Below are 15,018 nucleotides of genomic sequence, written 5' to 3'. Positions count from 1 at the left end.
TGGTGACTCCATCGCTTCCCTGTTCCAATGCCCAACAACCCTTTCCAGGAAGAATTATTTCCTAATATCCAATCTAAACATTCCCTGGTGCAACTTGAGGCCATTTCCTCTTGTCCTATCACTTGCTACTTGGGAGAAGAGACCAACGCAGACATAGACCAACACAGACATGGGCATTAGTCCAAGCAAGAGGGAAAGTCTGCTAGAACTTGCTGTGCCACTGTGAAAAACACAAATGTGAAAAAATCCAGGCCTGATTACTATGTAATTCTGGTACAAGTGAACAACGACGAGTGGAAAAAACAAAGCAGAAAAGTACAGGGTGCTAGTGATCTCATCTAAAATACTGGAAATGTTTCCAAACACTAAGTTTGCTGTATTACCTGGTTTTATTACTGTAAAAATGGCATTTAAAGCTTTGCTGAAATTTCCTATGATGTCATGTTTAAATGACACCTACCTGACTCTCCAGCCTGCTCAATGCTTCAGCAGAGTTTTGTGTTGGCCACGCAGTCCCCAGCATCCTGCCTGCTGGAACATTACTCGGAACAGATGCACAGGATCTGGATCAGGAAGGTACAATGTGGGACCTAGAAGTGGAGAAATAAGATAGTGTATATATATAGTCAAAGCAGGATGTTGCTGCAATTTGGCAAGTAACATCTGTAAGTCCCCTTTCAATCTTCTGAATTAATGGAAAACACGAGACACATACTTTTAAAAAGGGTTATTTTTATCTAGATAGTAGAGACCCCTCTTACACTGTCATATTTGAACGCTGCAGTATAAGGAGGGTTCCCCCAGGAAAATTTATATGGTCATCAAAGGATAATTTTTTCTGACTTGTGATGGCACTCAGAGGAGAGGTTGTAGCCAGATTAGCTAGTAATGAAGTCATTAAAATCAGTCTAATTCTAGGGCTGGAAGAGTTCCCCTAATTCCTACAGCATGATATGACAATTGTTTTTAATAGCTGCCTTTTATGTAGACACAGTACTGTCCAGATATGCAATTTTACTTTTGTTCTCCCCTCATTGTACAAAATCAATTAGAAAACAACAAGTGAGGAAAACCACCTGGAACCAAGGTCAGGTCAGCAGCAATCCATTATACCACTTCCATTTAAGCAGTGTGTTCATCATAAGGATCACAGCAGCTGTCTAACCAGCTCATTCCTGTTTTTATTACCATTTTAAAGATTACACAATGAAATCTGATTGGAATGTTTCCTTTCTCTTTTAGAAACTTTTTTTTCTACATTCACTTTCAAACGTTCCAAGTCTCAGGGTTGCTGGAGAAACCAGCTTTTTTTTGTTGTTGTTGTTCAAATAACTGGTTTTGTATCCACAGCAAGACCTTGAAGAGATACAGCAGAAAAGGATGAAAACATGGTGGCAGAACACTTTTTTGGACATTAATAGTAGTAGTATTTATAAAAGTAGTCCCAACAAAATAAGTTTGTGAAGGAGGCAGCTTAGAAGAAGTTGTGGAAGCTCCATCCTCAGAGGCATTATAAAAATCAATGAAGATTGGAGCAACTTGCTCTAATGTTAAAGTTAGCCCTGCTTCAGGTGGGAGGTTGGAAGAGATGACCTGTAGACACTGTCTTCCAGTGCAAATTATTCTGTGAAATTAAGCCTTGAATTAAAAAATAATGTGATGGAGGCAGAAACATGCAAATGCACACAGATGTGTGATTGCATAAGCATTATTTTCTTAGGAGATTAAATTAAACACCAATAATTCCAAAGATATGAGTTGGGAACACAGTCCTATCTCTATTAATATGTATGTAAAGGAGCTATTGCCCACAGTTTTGTTGGGGCCTTCTGCAGCTGGGTCTAAAACAATAAGGCTCCATTTCAGTTGCTTTTAGTTTGGTCAAGCTGAAATTGTTAGAGCTGAAATTTTCCGCACTGAATGACTTATTTAGGCTAGTTATTTTAAGTCCCATCAAGAGTAGCTCAGTCATTTCCAAAAACAAATTAGCAGAAATATGCGTTTCTTTCATGTAAAGAAAATGTTTATAACTATTTAATTAAAGCTGTGCTTTTTAGTTATGTGTTCAAGTTTGGCAGCCTAGAAAATCTGCGCAAACTTGGGCAAGGCATGAATTGGTCAGTTTATATGGCTTAGTTTACATAATTGCAGAAGAGATTTGTTGGCACTGTGTAGCTGGTCTCCAGCAGCCTCTTCACTATGAATATGCTCCATCTCAGATGTTGCTGGTACACAGCAGTGGAATTTGAGTATCATGACTAAATGGACAGCACAGTAAAAAATTAAGACAAGGTGGAGGTGAAAGGAAGGAGGAAAGGCTGGGTGTAGCAGAAGTGAGAGATTTATCAGCACTGAAGCATATTCTTCTCCCATGCCCACTGTCTTCTCATGAATACATCATTTTTAAAAAGTATTAAATCTTTAGTCACAGTATGATGCAACAATTTCCTTTTTCTCTCATAGGTTTTATGAACAAGGTGGATCCTCTTCACCAAATGGACCAAGCTAATGAAAAAATTGTATAAATATCCTTACTTGACAAAGGACGATGTGTAGAAAAGGAGACAGAAGATGACAGAAAGCAAAGCATGGGCTTGATGACAAAGGCAACTGAATGCAGCCCTGAGGAAAGAAGTCCTGTCCCTGCCTTCATCTCACCATCTCCCTGTGATTTGGGCAAGTTCCTTAACCTAGATTTTTCACAAGTGATAATAATTTTCTGAGTTCTCTCCCACAAGAAATCTTGACTTCAGGTTGCTTTGGGTATCTGCCCTTAGAATGAGATGCTTCCTGCTCCCCAAGCACATATTTCAGACTCTTATAGTCAGCTAGCTCAGATACAGGTTTCTCCAGTGCAGATGCTGTGATTTGAAGAAATAAGTGCCTTCTATAAAGGTGAGTTCAAAAAAGCATTGAGGTCTCATAGCTGCAACAGAACACGCTGGGGGCTGTATGTGAACATACACAGTCCTAAGGAATACTAAACAATCTTAAAAATCCATCTCCAGGTATCACACACTGGACCCAAAATTATCAGGTTCTTCCAGTCTTTTTCCATGTGTATAGTAAAATTCCCAACCCTCAGGACTTTTGTGCCACAAAGGGAGGGCAAAATAAAAGATAAAATTTTTCGGGATTTACAACACGGTGCAAGGAATGTGCAGCAAATCAGACATGGGGCCATACAAAAGAAGAATTTGTGAAATACAGCATATCTGGTTTTCCTGTTTTTTATTTTTATTTTATATACACATATTCTAGCCAGTGTGAAAATCACATTTCTTGTGCCCGTGTAACTAACTACTATAAGATGCAGTGTAACTAAGGCTTTTTTAATGAAATAAAATTAGTGAGAGAAAGCTGTAACCAGCAATGCAGCATGTAAACCCTGATCTGATGACTTCTGCTGTCACCAGCATCTGGTGTTGGTCATCACAGGGCAGACTGACAGCTGGAAACCCCAGGCTGAGAACAGGGACCAGTGAAATCCCAGGTGGGCTCCCAGTGCCTCCCTCCTTCCCATCCCCTCTGCTGCCTGGCAGTGATCTATGTTGCATGCGGTAGCCCCGAGTACAACTAATCACGTTAATACTAGTATCAGAACTAATCTAGCCTCAGGAACGTGAAAAACTTTGATCTATTTACCTTGTCAAGCAGCAGCATAAAGAAAAACTCCACCTAGCAACTATGCCATTACCAAAGTACACTAGCAGGGAAATAAACCATACGTTTTGGTTTTTTGTTACAGGCTACAACAGATTAGTCTGGGAGAGTTCCTGTGACTCACATTCCTGTGTTCTTAAAAGCGTGCACTCAGTTTTAACAGGTATGCAGATGTTTAGTATTTTAATATACTTTGGCACAGCCTGATATGACATTCAAGCTGAGGCTACGTGACTCAGGGGAGAGCCTGTATGGCTTATACAAACAGATATAATTAGTAATTTTTAAACAAGTGTGCTTATGTTGATACCTTTTACCCCTTCAGGCAGGTTCACGACAGTAACTAGCTGCAGCTTTCAGATGCCAGGAAAACAGATTTCCATGTTCCTGCAATACCTTAATCCTGGAAGGGCAGGTAAGGTTCCTACTTCCCCTTGCAGGAAGACAGTCAGTGACGCTTTGTCACTTGCCAGAGATAGAGGCAGGCACCACTGGTACGAGTGCCATAATCCTTAATTAGCCAGTGCAGCATCAAAAGAATCAGAACTGGTATTGTATTAATAACAGTTAACAACATATTAACAGTTAATATGGTATTTAAGCTACATGGACTGAAACCTCGCCAGTGGTGTTATTCCTGTACATGAAATGTATCTTCTACTGCACCAGTTGTTCACAAAATCATTAGCTCAACAACTGCATGGTCATATTTTGTATCTGTGCATGTAGGATCTGTAGCAGACAGTGACCTGACATCACCAATGAGCTCAAGTCCTTTCCCCAGCAGAGACAATAAACTTCTCCACACTGTCCTTATTTATAGCTTAAACTCTAGGGAAGAGAATTACTAAACACTTGACATTCACAGACTTCTGGCAGAGACTGCAGCTGGGGAAGGGTGCAGTGTGAGCCATTTTTGGCTAGTGGTTTAGAATATGACAATCCATCTACTAAAAATAATTACAGACAGTAAATTTGCTTCACTTGGAATTTTATTTACAAAAAGGTACCCTAAAATATTTGGTAAAGTCTAGTCATGGGTGGGTTGGTTTAGCAACTTTGCTATAAGATTTTTTCAACTGTCACAGGGTCAACCTTTCTAGTCTACAGGTATTTTTATAAAGCAGGCTTTTAAAAGGAGTTCCTCAACTGGCAAAAAAAATTAGTCATTTTTGGGTAAAGAATTTTCAGGCATCGGTACTAGAGTTAATTCATAAACTATTAAACTGTGAAGTTGTAATTTACAGTAGCTATAATGGTAACAATGACTGAGTGATCACCCTATGCTGCCACTAAAGCCATATCTCATCTGTTATAGCATGAAATACTGTAGGATGGTTTGTAACAATATATATATCTTGCTACCAGCTGATAATAACCTATTGGCAAGGACAACAGTTTAATTATATAGTGTATCTCCTGCTGGCTTCCAGATATTTCTGCTGCTCTTTGCTGATTTCTTAGCTAAAAAAGAATCAGTCTCCTTATTTTACATTAGTACATTAATTTATGAATGGAAGACAGAAAGCTTTTATTAGCTGCTGGGGTGCCTTAATTATTTGTGTTGTCAGCATGATATAAAAGTCTAGCCCCAGCTGCCCCTGAATCCTGATGGATGGTGAACAGACCCCAGATCAGCTAAAGAATGCAGAGGAAATCCCACACTAGACCTCCACAGAGGCACGCAGAATGTTATCTGAAAGGTGGCACTCACCCCTGGCCAAGTGGGATCCCTGCTTACAGTGATACAGTACAGACACCTTGGATTAAATGATGTCCTGCTACTATAGTTCTTCCTTGATGTTCCCTCTGAGCATGGGATCACAGCACCTGACTTGGGAGTGGCACTGGCCCAGCAAAAGCAGAAGGGCCTTCAGCATGCAGGAACCTTGGAGGTGGGCACCTGTGGATGATTTTCAGTGTTTGGCACAGAAGCCACACAAAGGTAAATTGATCTGCGATTAATGATAGGGAATTGGAAGTCCTTATGTCTATGGAAGAATAAGCTGTGTGGTCTAGGTACTGGAGACCTCCAACATAGTTCAATCCCTTTGAATGTCTCCTCAAAAAGGAGTTTTCGGCATATATTCTCATGAGGACCTATTAATAGCGCTTTCTACCAGAGGTTGTTCTTTGCAGAGACAAATGTATCAGCTTGCTTGCAAGTACATCAGCATTTATTCGTGGAGCGAACTCCTGTCCTATTGAAGTCTGTAAAATGGGAATCAGAAATCTGGGCTGCATGAGAAGAATGTCTTTAAATTTGGGAACTACTTATTAAAAAAAAAAATGTTGCTTCATACACATCTCTGAGTAATCAACAGCTGTTAATAAATAACTGATAGTAGGGCTTTCTCCCCTCCATTTCTGAGCAATTACTTTTGAAATACTTTTGAAGACAAGAAATATTTTATCATGCATGCACAGCAAATGGACATGTTTCGGATGTTCTTGCTTTGCCTAACACACTATAATTTGGCATTGAGAATTGGCAATGTATTATAATAATGAGAATTGGCAATGCCTTATAGTCATGTAGTTAAGATGACCTTTAATGTCACTATCTTCCATTATGAGTTTTTAAGTGCACAGAAAGACCTTGTGAAAAACATGAATGCAAGGGTATTCACCCTCCCGGGTTTTGGCTTCTGATGGTGCAGTAATGAAATAAAGTATATATCAACAAGACTGTGTCATGTAAAAAAAAAAAAAAACAACAAAAAAAGAAGGAATAAAATAAGTATATCTGTGCAGACTAACAAGTTTGTTCCAACAACTGAGGTTGGGCTGCTCTGCTTTACTGATCTTTGCAAGCAATAACCTGTGCTGACCTGCAGAACGTGCAGAACAGGTTATTTTGATAGAACAATGCGTCTCACAGAGGGGCTGCTCCAGATAGGCCTTCTCCCAGCTGTGGTGGCTGCAGCAAGCTGAACACCCTGAGCGCACAGCAGGGAAACATTTGGCTGACAGAACCCTGCACCTGACATCGGAAGGTTTGTGTCACATGTATTACTGGCCAGAGCCTGGAAGATATTTATGTTCTTATAAAGCCAGGATACTGCAAGGTGAAGTGACAAGGGGCTTTTCGCTATTCTGAAAAAATCTAGCATTATGTTATCCATACTACCCATTTACTCCTCATCAGCCTGTATCTCTGTCCCCTATGATCCCTCTCTATTTTCAGTCAAGATCGAGAAAGCCTCAGAATGGATTTGACAGTAATATCCTTTTTCCCAAATAATTCAAGCGTTCTTAAAGACAGTAGGGTATAATATTACACTCTAAAGAGCTACCAAAGCTGACTTTTGTTTGAGTTTGCAGAGTGAAAATCATTGTGACAGGCTATAAAGTCATACTACATGCTCTTAGAGTTTAGAACAGCCCAGTAGGCTCCTGAAGAATGACTTTGATACTCCTGTTGATCTATAAAAATAGTTTGTTTATACTAAGTTGATCTATAATTATCTTCTTCCAGGATAAGATTATCAAGTGATACCTTTTTCTTTATCTAGTACATGTCAAATGAATTGCTGACTCTAAATAGAAATAAAACCATTCATAATGGGCAAAGGAAGTGCTGTGCTATTGGCTATTCAGAAAGTATAGCAAAACATATGGTGGTAATTATAATGAGGAATTTGTTCTGTGATATCAGACTCTCTTAAGTGTAAACAGCACAAATATACCTGCTGCATAGAGAAGGAATCACAAGGTAGTGGCTGTGCACAGTAAGGAGAATTTCCTATTACCGACTTTTACAGAGGTCATTTTGCATGTCTTAACAATACATTTCTTAACAAGTTTCTGCCCCATGCATACTTTTCTTCCTGCCTTTTGGTTTCATTAGGTGGAAAGTGCTATTTTTAACAGCAGACTCATAAATCTATTTGCTTCCTTGGGTTTACTACCAGCTAATACCTTCCTGTTATACTGCTAGCAGCTACAGTATCCCTGGATCACGGTTTTCAGTACGATTTCACTTGACTGCAGGTTTTCAGGTCCCTGCTTGCGTTTAATGCTCTTTCAAGTGTATACACTAAGATGGTAAAGAACTTTTTCTCTAGCTTTTCATCTCTGTCACTGTTATGTTAACTAGGCTCACTGCAGAATATCTGTTTTCTCCTAATTTTTGCTTTGTGAATTTCTTAGAAAACAATGACAAATTTCGACTAGCTAGCACCAGTTTTCCATACTAGCTAACGTCTCTCACACAGCAGAAACAGAGACACAGAAGCCAGGTACAAGGTTAAATACAATACTTAAACTATGCATTTTATATTTATAACAAAGTTACAAGACAATTTGAAAACTCATTGAATAATTGGAAGCTAAGCAGTATGAGTCCCCTCATGTTTCTAATACCATAAAGAAAGAAAGGAAAGCGAGAGTATATTAAAAGATGTAAAATACTCACAAGTCTCGGAGAAGCTGTGAACAAGTTTGCACAGAAGAAGTTAGGATGAAGTTTGCTCCAGTGACAGCACCAAACGCTCCACCCCCTTCTTCATTTTGTTTTACTTTCAGTTGTTATGTAATAACGTAGGACTATATTTGTACATAATACAGCATGTAAATTATTCTCACTGCAAAGAGCAGATAGTAGGGATTTCCCACTGCCATTTCTGAGCAATTTTCAAACTTGGGAAAAAAATAAGACAGAAAATCCCACAACGTGGGGAAAGACACATGCCTGTGATTCAGAAGGCAGGCAAGTGACTGACAAATACAGAAGGCAGCTGTTTACTGTCCCAAGCAGCAAAATTTAAGTATGCTGCCTCTTATAAAGGCATGCAGTTTGTGCCCTTGGCTCTGCATAGCGCCTCCCTCCCCTCTTTGTAATGTATGTTCCAAACCAGAGCTCGGAAAAATTGCATATCTTGGAAGCAAACACTGTAGCTTTATGCTCCAACTCCACCTCTTCTCCACAACCTGAACAGTATTTTACCGGGGCAGCCACCACAGGAGGGAAAGAGAAGTTGCCTCTCAAGGCAACACCAGGAAAGAAGAGCACAGCCACAGAAAAGGATTGGCAGGACAGAAAATAGTTTCTCCAGAAGATACAGGATCTGGCTTGCTGTGGGACAACAGGAAGTGTCATAGGTCCAGGTGGCACCAGAAGAGAACCTTCATAAAGGAGCTGAAAAAGTACTCTGTGAATTGCACTGGACTCAAAAAGTTGTGAATTTCAGCTTTTAAGACAAGTGATAATCACAGGGCATGGCGGCTCTAATCCTAAAGTTCTTCTTAGTCACCTCACAATCAAAAAGGTTTCTACCTCGAGCTAGACTTTAATGTCCTGAAGACGATGCTCAGCAGCTCTCTAGGAGCATTCTCAGGTTTCCAGGAACCATCACTTACCTATGTATATGTCATGCACTCCAGAGGGAACAGCAAAATTGTATTTTGTGTCTGTGAAGTTTTCTTTTTTGTCCTCTTCTATGTTATTATGCGTGGTGGTGATTATTCTGTGCACATGACATTCTGCAAGGTGGTAAAAATATTCTGCAGCTAAATGAGATGGTTTTAGAAAATGCTGTGTCTCCTAACTGAAGAGGAGATGAGTTTCCAGAACTGAGCATTTCCTTCCTGTTTCTTGGTGAAATAACATTTTTTTTCAGGAACACTATTTATAAAACCTGGTGAACAATACCAGTTAGTTTCCTGTGCTGGAATATTCTGTTACAGCCAGATGCAGAAAAATCTGCTTAAGGCCCTAAATAAGACTTCTGTATCTTGAACAGCTGTCATACAAGAGAGAGAAACAAGGACTGGAACTGCTTCCAGACAGTAGTTCTAGATGGCTGCATGATGAATTCCTTACCTGAGGCAGCTTGCTGCCATTTCTTAGCACCCCTGTGAACCTCATCCTGTGGTCCAACACTCAGGTCCAGCATCTGTTCAGCTGAGAAGGCACCAAAGTGAAATACAGCCACAAGGATTAGCTCCTGTAGACGATCTGGTTTGGAGTCGCTACCACTGCAAAGAAACTTCCAGCAATTCGACATGAGATGAAAGAGTAGAATTCACAATTTGATGCTCTCCAGGGACTATTGGCTCTCCCACATGACACCATATCTGTGCCTGCAGAAAAGCAGCTGCTCACATTCCATTAGTCTGTCTCGGGTTAGAGTGTTAATATCACGTTACAAGCAGTTGTGCAGACATGTGAGGTGAAATGTGCCTCAACCAGCAGCTGTTAGAAACCTGGGTGGGATTTGAAAGAGAAAATAAAAGTACAGACTTGGCTGGAATTGTTGCTGTGACAGACTACAAAAATGCAGGAAAAAGGAGGTACCTGCATTGCAGGAAAAAACACCAGCCTAGATAAATATTTAAACTGAAGGAACATACTCATTTATTAACTGTCTTGTGATAAGGGCACTTCTAAGACAATAGTGGTCATAAACAGAATCACAGAATCACAGAATCGACTGGGTTGGAAAAGACCTCAGAGATCATCGAGTCCAACCCTTGGTCCAACTCTAGTCCGTATATTAGATCATGGCACTAAGTGCCATGTCCAATCTCAGTTTAAAAACCTCCAGGGACGGCGAGTCCACCACCTCCCTGGGCAGGCCATTCCAATGCCTGACCACTCTCTCTGTAAAGAATTTCTTTCTAATATCCAGCCTAAATTTCCCCTGGCAGAGTTTAAGCCCATGCCCCCTTGTCCTATTGCTAACTGCCTGGGAGAAGAGACCAATCCCCACCTGGCTATAACTTCCCTTCAGGTAGTTATAGAGAGTGATGAGGTCACCTCTAAGCCTCCTCTTCTCCAGACTAAACAACCCCAGCTCCCTCAGCCTCTCCCCATAGGTCTTATGCTCAAGTCCCTTCACCAGTCTTGTTGCTCTTCTCTGGACCTCTGTTTCTTTAGTTAACACCAACTGTTTCAAAGAATGAGAGTAAATAATTGCATGTATACATGTGAGTGTATATATTTGGACTTGGGATCCTAAATTATCTCATATTTGTTACTGTTTAAAACTGAAAGAAAATAGATTGTTTTCCATTTGTCTTTGCTTTTTGATGTGACACATTTCTTATACTATAATTTGTCAGAATTTTCTCAGCTAGGAAAATTTATAAGCAAACAGCCGAGAATAAGCACACAGAGCTTTAGGTATTCATGAATTATATTCTGTGGGAAAAGGAGAAGAATCACTCAATTTCTTTTTAATCACTTTTCAAGCAGTTTCCCTTGAACACTGCAAAATGAAAACACTGTACGTAGAGTGGGTTATTTTTTTTTAAGCTACTGCTCTGGGTTTGTTCTTTTTTAATGTTTTGCTGGCATTTCTGAAGATAAAGTATATAATTTTCCAGCTTAATATAAAACCTGTTCCTAAATGTTACAGTAGTTGTATATAAAAATAATCCAAGTGTCAGTATTTAGTGTGTTACAATAGATTGGCAATACCACCTGCACTCCCTCAACATTTAATTCTCATTAATTTTCTTAATTACACAAAAATTTGCTTCCTAATTCCATAAGGGACATTTTATAGTAATCTAAACAGTACTAGCCACATCAAGGTGTTTATTTATAGCATAAATTATTCTCATACTCTCCTACAAGCAAAATATCCATTTCTATTCTAATTTATGCAAGTTTCATTTATAGTGGACACAGGCTATTTGGCAAGATATTGGCAATTATTCTCACTAATGAGCTACTAAATTGTGAATTAGTATTATAAGTGCAGTGACAAAGAGCTCAAATAACTTACACCATGCAAACAGAAAACTGAAAAAGGTGCATTAATGGCATTTTGAAAATAAAAGAGGATGAGTAAAATTCAAACACGACCATCCTGGTTTAAAGCAGCATCACCCAAACGTTTTGTGTGGCTGCACAACAGCCAAAAAGAAGTTTGGGTTTGTTGTGCTCTTAAGTTTCCTCATATTCTCATGAAATTGATTCCTTTTAAGTCGGTGTAGTTCTGTTTCTGAACACTAGGGGAGGAAGCATTGCTACAGGAGCAAAAGTGAAGAAGTGGAAGGGAAGTAGGGTTTGCCAGAGCAGTGTGATGTGGGTGGTTGTACAAAAATGCTGGATTTTCTCTAGTCTGGAAAAAAATGACAGTTCTTGCAGAGCCAGATACCTTCAGGATGGTCTCCAACCGGCCCAGCTCAGACGCAACTTTCTTTGCTAAACTAAATTACTAAACAAAATTACTGAATGCTTAAAAATAGAACTGCAGTACACTCTTCTCACCTACCGTCTTGGTAACAGTTCTTTAAAAAAAAGCTATCTTGAAATGGAGGTCTTCTCTGATGTGTATTTTTAGAGAACCTGAACCTAGTTGTACAGGCAGAAGCAAAGGACAGTATTTGCAATTTGAATAGTGTCTCTTCCGGAGTATTTTTTTATATAGCGTTCCTGCTGTGTTTGAATTTTTGCTGCAGGGCTGAACTACTACACCCGCAATTATCAACCTAGTGAAAACTGAAAGAACTGTTTTCTTCCTCTAGGTGACAGAGTGTATATAAAGAGCTGCTAAGCAGGTACAACTTTGGCTCCCCCACTCCCAGCGTGGCGGCCAGAGGAGCTAACTCAGGGACAAACAGCCGGCTGCCTCTGAGGAGTCACATCCCAGTCATCTCAACAGCATTCACCATTGCTGCATGCCAAGAGCTAAGGTGAGCCTTGACTGTAGTGACAGTGGCCAGCAGCAGAGTGCCTTACTCCTGAGGAGAGGGCAGAGGGCAACTTTTATGATGAGAGACTTATGTAAATCTGTCCGTGATATCCACTAGGAAGGTATATTTCTGGAAATTCTAGTCTTCGATGAATCATACACATGACTGAATTTAGGAACCGTCCTGCACCAGTGCCATAACAACACATAAACCAATATTCCAGTCTGCAATGATTCTGTGGCAGAGTTATTGCTGTAATAGAACATTACATATTAAACACGTTACTAGATGGGAACGTGTCCCTTCTGAAAATCTAGGCAACTTCTGCTCTGTGGTTGGTATAGGACTATAGATAATGTCTTTTTTTTTTCCACCATACTAAATTATAATGTGCCCCAAATTATAGACTCTTCAGATTGGTTATTAAAAACTTCTGGCATCTCAAAAACACTGTTTAATTTCTAGACACATCTGGAGAGACATTAATAATCTACCTTTCAGAGGCATGCACAATATTTCTGACATGTTATAATTTATCGACTATTGCCACTAAGCATGAACTATTCCTGTTTAAAGAGATAGTATTTCCAAGCCAAACCATATCAACTGCTAAGCTCCATTTGGAGTTGGAGCTTTCAGGACTACAGGAGGATTAGATCCTAAACCATATGACAATGCAAGTAAATAAGTCCTACTAAAAAGAATTAACATACAAAAGAGAGGGCTGAAAGATGAAAGAATGCAACCAAGTAATGATGTGTGTTCCATCAAGATTATTTCCCTTTCTTTCTCTTTAATAATAAATACAATAACCATGACATATGTGTCATATTTCTCATTTAATAATAGTGGTTTATAGCTTCATCATACTGTAATATAGTTGGCTCCTTAATGTTCAGAGCTTTTGCGACAAGGAGAAATCACTCAGTGAAAAGTAATTTCTATATAAATAGAGAAAACAAAATATTTAGCTACCACATGGACAGAATGTATCCTTAACACTGGAAATTCAAGAGACTCTGAACAATATACTGTTTTTATCCAAGGGAAGAGTTTTCTTCAAGTAGTTTAACTTAAAATTAGGACTCAACTTGAATTCAAGGTTGTCTGTGGTTTTGTCACATTGTTTTCAGGCTACTAGGATGTCATGTATTATGACACATCTGTGGAATTTTAAACTCCTATATCATCCCACAGTACATTGCTCACTCCTTTACATTACAAAATCAATGTGATTTCTGTAGGGAATCTTAATATGTGACATACTGTTTACAGAAAGGATGAATGCACTGGGAGTTATCCAAACTTTGAGTAGTTGTTGAAAAGGTAGTGTTTTGAAATTTACTATCAATAATTAGTAATTTGTCATTTTGGCTCTGGGGTTTTTTGATAGCTTATTTTCCTCAGGCCAGCAGTTTATCTCATCTGTTATTTCTTACATTTCCCTAGAGCACCTGTTATTCAGAAGCAGCAGTTTCCTCTGAATGGTATGCCATTGCTTTTGCTGGCACTGCGTGGGACACAGAAATGTTCAATATGCATAAGAATAGAGATGCCCCGTTTTTAACCTCCGCTGCTCACTCTGAATTCTTGCATCCTCTGCCTCGTGCCTGTCTAGCCTGAGTCACTGAAATGAATTGTAGGAAATCATACAGTGGCATGTAGCCACAGAAATGTACAGGGTTTTTCCAGTCTGCTCCATTTCCCTGATTATTTATCTGTACATACTTCATGCACTCTGAGAAGAGCAAACAATAAGATGTTTGCGAACAGGATTTCCAGTGTCAGGCCATTTAACTCTATTTATCTACTGAGCAGTTCAGATTGATTTTCAGTATCAAAGTCCAAAATGGGGTTGGCTTGCAGATGTGAACAGCGGCCCACAGAAGCAGAAACTGCTGAGAGTGATATTGCAGCTGCGTAGAGCCATGGCCAGGCCCATCCGGAGAGAAACGAGAAGGCCCCTGCTTCCCAGAGATACAAAGTTTACGAAGTGACTTTTAGCTGTGTGGCAATTTCAGTGTTTCCTAATATCAGCATGTCAGGCTACCCCTGCTTTATGACTTACAGTTTGTGTTACTATTTAAGGGGATTCGCAATCTGCTCAAGATGTTGCTCAAAACAGAGAAAGACCGAAGACTGACTTCTGGGCTGTGTCCTAGCATGGAGCGTAAAGCAGCAGCAGCCCTTTGATTTGCCACTGCAGTAACATGTCCAAACTGATAATAAGCCAAAAACTTGTCAGTACGGTTTGATCAAAGCTTCTGTGCATTAAAATAAAAGATGAAAGGCACTCAACAGATTATGATCTTCTCTGCAGAGTTGAAAATGTGAAAAAAGCAACTTTCTGTAGAAAAAACTTGTTGATGCTCAAATCACTCATTGTTGCTAACTTCACCTACTTTTGTGTCTCCAGAAGCTGCTTGTACAGTACTTTGTCAAATATAACCAAACAGTAGCATCCAGAAATACCTGAAATATAAATAAAAATCATATATGCTGAATTTTAATCAATATAGGTAGAGATTTTTTTTCACTGGAACGAAGTTGAGACTTCTGTTGAGACTACTGTTATAAAAGGGAGTTAGAGACTGTAGGGCATCGCAATTGAGAATGCAAGTACTGATATGTGGCTATTAGGCTTCATGTATGTATTTAATAAACAAATCAAGTTTAAACTCAGGAAAATACATCAACCTCAAATAGATA

At 39.4% G+C, this 15,018-nt stretch overlaps 1 protein-coding gene across 3 annotated transcripts in view; it reads right to left on the bottom strand.

Moving 5' to 3' along the window:
• The window catches only part of IL15 (interleukin 15), a 38,022-nt gene extending 28,461 nt beyond the window's left edge, over positions 1–9,561 (bottom strand). Inside the window, exons 1-2 of one of the 3 annotated variants that reach the window (XM_082051162.1) lie at positions 9,488–9,561; positions 461–590 (exon numbers count right to left, since the gene is read on the bottom strand). In XM_082051162.1, the coding sequence (XP_081907288.1) occupies positions 461–523 (63 nt within the window). In that variant the 5' untranslated portion in view covers positions 524–590; positions 9,488–9,561. Of the gene's footprint in view, positions 1–460; positions 591–8,080; positions 8,476–9,024; positions 9,044–9,487 lie in introns of those variants that run through there. The other 2 variants (XM_082051163.1, XM_082051161.1) reach the window with 2 other exon arrangements.
• Positions 9,562–15,018: the final 5,457 nt, after the last annotated feature.

Source organism: Streptopelia decaocto (genome assembly GCF_964273445.1).
Source record: "Streptopelia decaocto genome assembly, chromosome: 4".
Taxonomy (NCBI): Eukaryota; Metazoa; Chordata; class Aves; order Columbiformes; family Columbidae; genus Streptopelia; species Streptopelia decaocto.
This window is presented reverse-complemented; position numbering and strand designations above follow the sequence as displayed.